This window comes from Podarcis melisellensis (assembly GCF_964234715.1).
Source record: "Podarcis melisellensis genome assembly, chromosome: 7".
NCBI lineage: Eukaryota > Metazoa > Chordata > Lepidosauria > Squamata > Lacertidae > Podarcis > Podarcis melisellensis.
In genome coordinates this window covers 79,297,860-79,307,984 of record NC_138539.1, presented here as the reverse complement: position 1 = coordinate 79,307,984, position 10,125 = coordinate 79,297,860, and the positions used below count along the sequence as shown (strand labels likewise).

Sequence of the window (10,125 nt, the reverse complement as noted above, 5' to 3'; positions counted from 1 at the left end):
TTGCAGGATCACTTTCAGATCTGGAGGCCTGAGATGCGGACAAGGCACTTGGGTCCATCCCATTTTGCCGTGTGAGGTGAAATGGAAAATGCTACTTTACCCTACCACTGCTCCCGCTGCCACCTATCGTCTCCTTCCACCTCCACCTACCCTGCCACATTCACCGCTGGCAGAGTAGCGCCGTTGCCATTGGTGGCAATTTGAGGCAAGACTGCACTGATTTGGGGTGAGATCTCGCCCCAAATTTCAGGTCTCGTGCGCTCCGCTAGATCTCGCCCCAAATGGATGTGATCTTGCTGAGGTGGAGGGCAGGCAGGGTAAGCATGGATGTTCTTCCTGGGGCACTTCTGTCGCCTGAGGCAGTGGCCTCACCCTGTTTAATGTCTGGTCTGCCTCAGTATCTGCAGTGAGTGTGACATTTAGCTTAGAATCAGGCCTGCCAAAAAGTCTCCTAAGTTACTAATCCACCTGCCAGCAGGTGCTTACGTTTGCCATTTGCTGCCTAAGAAAAAAGAAAGTCCCAGCTCTGCTCTGCTGAGCCAAGTCAGTTTGTGCCATAACTTGTGTGTGTGTGTGTGTGTGTGTGTGTGTGTGTGAAGTGGCTGCAATCTCCTCTCCCAAAGCCTGCACTCTCATGTGAACTTGGCCACTATGTCACTTGTGTGTGACAGATGTGGTCATGTGAAGCTTGCTGTAAAATAATCAATGGACAACTGATACCATAGCTTTATTTCAATTATGAAACATGGGAGTTGGAAAAATAGTTCCATAAAACAAGTTAACTGCTAGCTGCCTTTGTTCTTTGCTGCCTGCAGAATTCAATTCCCAACACCGGACTTCCCCATTTCTGCTGTGGTTGAAGAGACTGATACAGGAGAGACATGTTTTGTTGCAGCTGGGGCTGAGAAAGGCATCCAGCTGGGGTGACACAGGCGTGCCATGGCATTTATTCTTTCTGCGCCCACACTACCCTAAAAATCTTCAGATAATAATAATAATAATAGTAATAATAATATCTTCAAGCTTCAGTTGAGATTCCTGCATTGCTGGGGGTTGGACTAGATGACCTTTGGGGGACCCTTCCAACTCTACAATGTTATGATTCTAGAAGTACAGAGTCTTGGCTAGAGCATGCAGCTACCTACACGGTTCAAACAGCAGAAGGGGGGGGGAGGACCACAGAAAACATTCCCCCCCTTCCCCGGAAGCTGAGGGGGGCGTGGCCTAGCCGTGCCTTCTCTAGCAACCCACCGCTCTGTGGTCCTTAACCCCTTCCTTCACTACCCAGCCAAGACAGGCTTGGCCGCGCTTATTGTACGCCGCGCTCCCCAACGACGCACGCGCGGCCTTACGCCGCGCTTGTGACGCGCCGCGCCCCGCTCGGGGAGAACTCTTCTCTTGTGACGCTCCCCTGGCGAGGGAGGCGGGCTGTGACGCGAAGAAACCTCCAGGGGGAGCCCGCGGCAAGGCCGCAGCGGGCCCTGGCTACCGGGAGCCCGCTGGGCCCGTTCCTTCTCTCTTCCTCTCTATCGCTCTCTCCCTCCGCCCCCACGTTCTCTGGCTTGCGTCACGCCCCGCCTGCGTCACCCGGACAAGATGGAGACCGCCGAGGAAGGTAACGGCCTGGAGCCTCGGGCGGCTTGTGTGAGGGGGGCGGCGAGCGGAGGGGCGGGGAGGAGCCCGGGCCGTCGGCCTGAGGGTCGCGGGTGGGGGTGGGGAATAGCCTGGCCTGCGCCGGGGAGGCGTCCCGTGGGGGGTTCGGCGCGCCTCACCTGAGCTTCCCTCCCTTGGCCCGCCGGGGCGCCTCAGGTGCCGCTTCGGGGACGGTTGGCGTCGCGGGGGGGGGGGGCTCTCTGTATTTATATATTTGGTATGCGTGTGGAGGTGTGTTGTTGTCGGTCGCTGTGTGATTTGTGTGTGTCGGCGGTGTGCATGGCAATTGTGTGTGGTCGTGGTTGGCAAAACCTTACAACTGAACATCGGGGTGCCGCTGGTTGTGGGTTGTTGTGGGTTTTTTTGGGGGGGAGGGAGGCATGTTGTTGCTCTGGGGTGGGGTGTGGGAACTTAGCACGCGAGGGGCGAGCAGATGCGGCACGGGGGTGTTTGTGTGTGTTTACTGACAGCTGTGTGTTGTTGTTGTTGTTGGAGGACGGGGGGGGGGATGCTGGTTCGGGATTCTCACAAAAGACCCAGCAAACACCCCATCAGAAACGGAACGCTCTGTGTGTATGTGAGAGTGTGAAAGGTGGTTGTGATTGTTGACATTTGTATGCCTACCTCCCGTCTGCAGATCTCGGGTCCCTTCACAGCGCAAAAACATAATATTAGAAACAACCAACCAACCAACCAACCAACCACAAAATACATAAAAACAAGAACAAAAAAGACCCAATAAACACCCCATCAGAAACGGAACGCTGTCCGTGTGTGTGTTGTGTTGAAGTGTGTGTGTGTGTGTGTGTGTGTGTGTGTGTGGAAGGTGGTTGTGATTGTTGACATTTGTATCCCCCCCCCCTCTGCAGATCTCGGGTCACTTCACAGCACAAAAATATAATATTAAAAAAACAAACCAACCACAAAATACATAAAAACAAGAACAAATCAATACCTCCTTGTCCTGCATCCCCTCCTTGGTAGGGAGGGAAAGGCAATGTCCAATAGGGTTGGATTGAACTAGGTGTCAGTCCTCTGGGATAGCTCAGTCGGTAGATTTTGAGACTCTTAATCTCAGGGGCAAGTAGATCGCTGCATTGCAGGGGTTGGACTAGATGACCCTCATGGTCCCTTCCGACTCTACAGTTCCCTGATTCTATGATTGGGGTGATGTGTGTGAGCTGGCTACAGTCCCCTCCCCTTCCCCCATGGTAGTGTGGATCTTAGGTAACCTTTCAGAGAGGTGAGGCTACAGTTGTAGGCAGCTGCAGTGAGCTTTGACAGCTGCTTGGTTTTTGTTTTCTTTTTCCACTGCAAAGTAGGGCATGTTTTTTTACAGCTCACCCTCCAAAAGCTGCTGGGTGGGACATGTTCCAAAATAGTAGGTGCATAGCTGTCAACTTTTCCCTTTTCTTGTGAGGAATCCTATTCGGAATAAGGGAATTTCCCTTAAAAAAAGGGAGAAGTTGACAGCTATGAGTAGGTGTGCTAAGCATTTTCTTGTCGAAATGGTAACAGGGTCCTGTGGTCCCTTAGAAGACTAAATGGCATTAGGTTTTGTAAGTAGGAGCCTATTGCATCAGAACGTTTGTGCCACAGTAATTCCTTTGCTGCTACAGCTATAGGCTTTTCGTAAACTTGTCTTCTTTCACTTCGTAATGGGAAATAAGAGGCATAACTCTGTGTTGAAAGCATGGCGTTATTTCCCATCTTCTGTTTCAAAATATGATTCAGAAAATGTAGTGGATTCACCTGGTGAGATGTTTGTTGCTTACTTTTAATAATGTTTGCACTCCTGGGTAAATTGTGCATCTTTGCATTGTTCAGCTTGTCGTGATAGAAAAATGATAGTCTCACCATATAACTTTTCTTTTTTCCTATTGATTTCTCTTCTCCCTTTCTTCCTGCTAAACTAGTTCTGAATTAAAAATGTCATATGCTATACCTGCTTATGTAAAAAGCTTAACAGTCACAAGGGTAATTGGAAGAGAAATGCTTATTTAGGTAAAAGTTAGACAAGCTGCACACGTCCTCTAAAAAACAACTTTCTAATCCATATCCATGTCACCACCCAAAAGTGATCAAGAAATTAAGAACATTTTATGGTGTCACAGAAACATGTTTTGCTCAGATGAGATTTCCTTTAATTGGAAAAAAAGAGTACTGAAGTTGTATATGTTTTTAAATACAATTCATTCTGTGTAAAATACATCAACATTTGCTCATAAGCCAATTGAGTAGTTCCTGATTTAGAAGATATTAAATTGGATTGCTGGCAAGTGAGCTTTTTGGGGACATGTATCCCCAGAACTGCTTAACTTGCTGTATCATTGCTTAGATAATTTATTCTTGATGTCTGATTTATTTTTGGGCTTAGGAGGGGTTATGCTTACCTTGAGGTTGATGTTAAGCAGAGACCGGAATGAAGCGCAAATGAACTGGTAGTGTTGGCACCTATGGTGTATAGGTTCCTAACCCCATTTGAAAATGTAAGCTGCTACAACAGCCCTCCAGGAGCCACAGTGCTAAAATTGGACACCCAAAAATCTTGATAGATAGGTCTGCTTTCCTTAAAGTTGTTGTCTGTTTAAAAATATTTTATTGTTTTTAAATTTATGTAACAACAATAATAAAAAAACACAGCATAAAGTCTTCTTAAAAAGCTTGAACACTGCAGTCTTCTGATGATTCTGCAAGTCTGTGCCAGGAGTTCATCCTAACATTGTAAAGATTGTAACCCAAGTGAATCTGAGAGATTGTGTCCCAGTTATTGGTCATTATGACCTAACTTCATTTAATTACTGAGGTGCTGAGGAGGGTAGAAGAAACTGCAAAGTTAGTGTTTAACATTGCAGCATAGTGAAGACAAGAATGGACAAAAAGGAGTGTGGTGACTTGAAAACTTAGCTGAAGGCCTAATCTGCACTTTCACAGTGTCCCTGGACAAGTAGAAAGTCATGTATGCCGAACCCTTTCTTCAACAAGGTTTGGCCAGATTGTTTTCCTTGCTGTCTCACTAACTGAATGGGGGTCCACAGGATGAGACTCTAATATCACTCTACTATAATATTAAAAACAGAGGCCTAATATGCTGACTCGTATATAAAAACCAAATATGTAGATTTTGGGTCTCTGCAACTTGGTCTGGCAAATCACCACCTTGAAACGGGTTCAGCTGTTAAAAGAACTCAGTGTACACTTTACTGATAGATTGGACCTAGAGAGCTTGTCACTGGCCTTGGAGAATGAAGGAGATAAAATGAATCCTGATTTGCTCCATGCGCAGTGGAATAGTCCCTGTAATTATTGTGCGTACTTGTGGTTGTAAGACTTCAAATCTTAATAATTTTCCATCTTAAATCTTAGATCTTAGCTCTACAGGAACATTGTGGCCTATAATAATTTTTCAGTTTCAGAGTTGCTGTATAGGCTAGCAGTTATTTTGGACACATTTCAACCAGCTGTTACCAGGTTTGGAATAAGCCAGGATATTAAACCATTTTTTGTTTTTATATTCTGGCTTGTTTCAGAGCTGGTTACCATACTTCCTCAGTTCAGATGGAATGGGACTGTATGGTTAATTGAGACATTTATTGGTTTAACTGCAACTCAAGCAAAGCAGCTATGTGTGTGAGGGAAAGGCCCGTGTATATCTTTGCTTAGTAAACTCAGGCATGATAGTCCATTCTTAGCATATGTTAGCCACAATTGCTTCACTTCATGCCCCTTTCATAAATTTTTTAATGTATATTCAGTTGTATTTTCTGACTAGGATTACTAGGTTAGAATTGTTCTTGTGTATTTTAGCAATAATAGTTAAATAACTATTTTAACCTGTACGTTAACCCAGAGCCATAAAGTTAACATTTCCCCCATTTAATGATTTCCTCATTTAAACTGTATTAAATTTTAATTTTAAAAACATTCAATTAACCCCTCCCACCACAGTGTTAAAGGAGTTATTAGAGCTGGGGTAGTTAATTGTTTTTGCCCACCTTCACATTTGTTTATCTGCCTGGAGGGGTTATATGCCACCCACTTTTCCACAAATCCTGTCTCATACATTCACATGCTTGGGACACACAACTCTCTTCTTCAGTACAGATCAGCCAAAAAGTGGCTTATCATCCCATGTCTGGTGACTATGAGGTTAAGATTCTCATCCTCATTAGGGTGCTGTATTTAAACCTTTCTGCCTACTTCATTTTTTTCATGTTCCCTAGTGCTGCCAAAATTGGTGAGGTCTTAGGGTTCAGAAAAAAATGCCTGGGGAATTGTATTAGGTTTTCTGGTTTCCCACTCCTGTACTGAGGAGTAACATGGACCTTTATCAGAGAGCATTGTGAGATTTCAATGCTCCAAGAAACCTGTAAGATACCACAAACACAAACCTTGTTTCAAAGAACAATTTGTTACTTCTGGAAAAGAGAGTGGTGACTGTTATACTCGCTGCTTCTCTTAGATTCACAGTCCAGTACAGTATATTTTAACAGATGACAGAGACTGATTTCTCTTGTTTTGGATTCCATGTAGGACATTTGTAAATGTTTTATAGCTGCTGTTGATGTTTTCACTACCAAATGGACATATTCTCTCCCCTCTCCCAAACATTGGAAGCCTTTAGGGGAATGTATTTTAATTCTTAGACAATATTTCAATATAGTTTTAGATAATTCAGAAGGTAGGTCTTAGAGAGGGAACATGTTGTGTGTTCATGTGCTTCCTCACATGCCAAGCTTAATTAAACTGCTGTTGCTTTGATGTCCAAACCTGGTTACTGTGGTTTGAATGCCTCCTACAAAGCAGGATTGTGTACCAGGATCTGGCTTGCAAATCAGTCTCAGAATGTATCTGGGGTACTATGTCATTTTGTTTCTTTGGCTGAATTGCAGCTGGGGGATGTAGGCAAGGTGCTTGGAGTGTGGCCGACTACCTGTTTATGCAACCCTTGCTCTTTCTGGCTTACAACACAGCAGCTAAGGGAGGAATGGCCTCTTGGATTTGGGAGATGATTAAGGCCTTGTTTCACAAGGGAATTGTCCAAGCTGCCTTGAAGGAGGTATTTGCAAGATCAAACCTAAAGAAACACTCCAATAACCTGAAGGTAGTGCCAAATTTGACCAGTTGCAAATCTTACCTTTTTTGGCAAAAGGCTTAAGTGGTTGGTGACTGTACCAGGCATTTTTGTACAATACTAATTATCGAGATCCGTTTCATTCTGGGAATTTTCTGTGATTTTGGAATCCCTCTACATTAAAAAGCATGGTGGAAGAGACAGGTTTTCTACAGTTGCCTGAAGATAAACAACACTGCTTTATTGTTACTGTTTTATTTTTTTTGTAAAATGCTTTGAGTTTTTTTTTTACACTCAAGCAGTGTATGCATTTAATGACATAAATAAATAATAAACTGGTGCCAGCAGAACCTCCAGGAGGAGTGTACCCAAGAACCAGGGTGCTATTACTGAGGTGGTCCTTCAGCAGGTCATGGAGCACCAAACTTCCTTTGAAGTTGGAGCTACAAGCAAGGCTTCCCCATTAGATTTCAGATTACAGACAGACTGATATGGGGAACAGCTTCCCTCAGACTGGCCATCACCTACTTGGGAGGCGAATCAAACACTACAAGAATATCTTATCTAGATTCATTTTCATTTTATTAGTTCTCGTTAGCAACAGAGAGGAGAAACAAAGTTGGGTGTTATCAGCATACTGTTAATACTGCGCTCCAAATCTCCCTATGACCTTACACAGTAGTTTCATGGAAGGAAGGAGGTCCAACCATCTATGCCTTTCTCACAAATGAGTATGTGTGGGGTAAGGAAACCTTGTAGGTAATCTGGTCCCAAGTTATTAAGGGCTTCATATACTTCATACACCTTGAACTTGTCCTGGTAACATATCAACAGCCAGTGCATAGGTGTTACGTTTCTAACTTCTGTCGGAAATCATACTGCATCCAGAGTAGGCAATTGATCAGTTTCTCAGTTGTAGGAGCTACTCACAGTGCTTCTGTCTTGCCAGGATTCAAGCTCAGCTTATTTTCTCTCATCCATTTCTCCACTGCATCCAGGCAATGGCCTCTCCTGAGTAAGATTTTATGGAGAAACAGAGCCGAGTGTCATTAGCATACTGATGGCACCTCACGGTGAAACTTCTAACATCCGCTCCCTGCAGCTTCATGTAGATATTATCACTGGAGATAGTAGCTTCCAGGAGGCTTAAAGGCACTTGCCCCAGGCCACGCTCTGGACTCCCTTGAAGATAGGAAGGGATCCACTGCAATACGTTGCCCCCAATTCCCAATCCCTGGAGCTGTTCCAGGAGGATACCATGGTCAGTGGTATCAAAAGCCAATGAGAGATCAAGAAACAGGAGGAAAGTTGCACTCCCCCGCCCTGCCCTCTGCAAAGGTCATCCATCAGAGTGACCAAGGCTGACTCAATTCCATGGCCAGACCTGTACCCAGGTGGAGAGGGATGTGGTGGAAGCATTCTTGGAGGACCCAGATTATTTAGATCCATTTCAATCTGGGTACAGGTCTGGCCATGGAATTGAGTCAGCCTTGGTCACTGGTTGATAGTTCCAATCCAAAGGTCCAGAGGCAGTTTCTTTAGGAGTGGTCACATCAGTGCCTTTTTCAGTGCAGCTTAATAAGCCAGGAGGAACAGGATTTGATGGGGCACGTGGTTAGATGCATGGCTGCCGCCACCATGATCACATGAGCTGATTGCCTAAGGTGAAACTGATCCCACAAAACATTCTTAATACTGACACTGGGTACTTCATCTGGAGCTGCAACAGGTGCAGAGTGAAGATCACTCCAAAGACAAGTGACTTTATCCTCAAAGTGTGTTGTCAGTTGGTCACAGCGGGTCTTTGAGTGCTCCAGAGGGTTGTGTTGGACCAATGGCCATCTGAGAGAGACCCATAGTTGTCATGGAGGCCATGTTGTCTCAGGTTGGCCCGACAACAGCCTCTGCGTGACTATTGAAGTCACCCAGGATTATTGTTTTAGGGTCCTCCAACAATACCCTAGAGACTACCTTGGCAAGCTGGATCAAGGATACCATTGGGCAACAGGGTGGTTAGTAGCCCAGCAGCACCCCTGATCTGTCTCTCTGGCCCAATACCAGGTGCAGACCCTAGATGGGCGGGGTATAAATATAATAATAAATGATGATGATGATGTCAAGAGGCTTCCTGATCAAGGATATGGTATTCTTATAGACAATAGCAACATTCCAACCCTAGTCTAGTCTGGTACAGTATTGAAAATCCAAGTGGTCACAGCTGAGTAAGGTCAGGCCCACTTTGCATTTCTGTACTGGGATTGAGGCAAGGCCAGGGAGTCATGCAGTAAACAAGAAGAAGCAGAAGTGAAACCAGAAACAATAACACTGGAAAGAAAAGAATGCAACTGTTTTCATGCTTTGCCATACAACAAAGCAGACATGGCTGCTGCAAATGAGTAGCTGCCTTTTTTTTTTTAAAGTATGAGTCTTATACAATGCGTACTGGCCTGGATTGTGTAAACGCTCTATTAAATTCTGAATTAATTAACAAGTTAAACTGGTTAGACTAACCTTTTCACTTGTGTCACTGCTTAGGAAAATACATGAAATGCCTACAGGCAACTAGATTTAATCCAGCCTTTCTGTCTTTCCCTTTTTCTTTTCTTAGTAATGTAAATTCCCTTGGTTTACATTACATAGCTATTCCAGGGTGGGTTATAGACCCTTTGGCTTTCTCCCCACATATATGTTCACAACGTGAATAGGAAAGATACATGGGGAAAGTGCCCTTTTAGAGTTATAGTACAGTGGTACCTCGCAAGACGAATGCCTCGTAAGACGGAAAACTCGCAAGACGAAAGAGTTTTTCGGTTTTTGAGTTGCTTCGCAAGACGAATTTCCCTATGGGCTTGCTTCGCAAGACAAAAACGTCTTGCAAGTTTGTTTCCTTTTTCTTAAAACCGTTAATACCCAGGGTGCATTGCTTGAAGAAGTGCAGTTGCGACTTGACTTCGAGGAGCAACTCATAGCAACTCATAACTTCTTTTGCAGCCATTTGGTAAGTTTAAACTTTTGGTAAATTAAAATTCGCAAGACGAAAAATTCGCAAGACGAAAAAACTCGCAGAACGAATTAATTTCGTCTTGCGAGGTACCACTGTATGTATGAGAGTGTTGTGTGGAACTGAGAGTGCACTGGCTTTTCTGGAGAGCTGCCACATGGTGTGATGCCAGCAAATAGGTCAACCTTTCTGTTAGTGCATGCATTTGGTAGTTCACAACATTGTCAAGTTCTGAACTGTTGCTTCTAGTCTTTTCAATTTCTTGCCAGGTAAGGCAGTGATAGTGATGTCTATCCCCTGCCACTCTCATGTAGATCTTTTCCATGCACATTATTTCATTTTTTTGGTAGGCTATCATAGAGCTGTCATATAAAGGACACGTTTTCCTACGGTTCTG

General features: G+C 44.5%; 1 protein-coding gene across 1 annotated transcript in view; it reads left to right on the top strand.

Moving 5' to 3' along the window:
• Positions 1 to 1,419: 1,419 nt before the first annotated feature.
• MARCHF6 (membrane associated ring-CH-type finger 6) overlaps positions 1,420 to 10,125 on the top strand; it is a 45,390-nt gene continuing 36,684 nt past the window's right edge. The window contains exon 1 of the mRNA XM_081920032.1: positions 1,420 to 1,615. Coding sequence (XP_081776158.1) covers positions 1,597 to 1,615 — 19 coding nt within the window. The 5' untranslated portion in view covers positions 1,420 to 1,596. The remainder of the gene's footprint in view (positions 1,616 to 10,125) is intronic.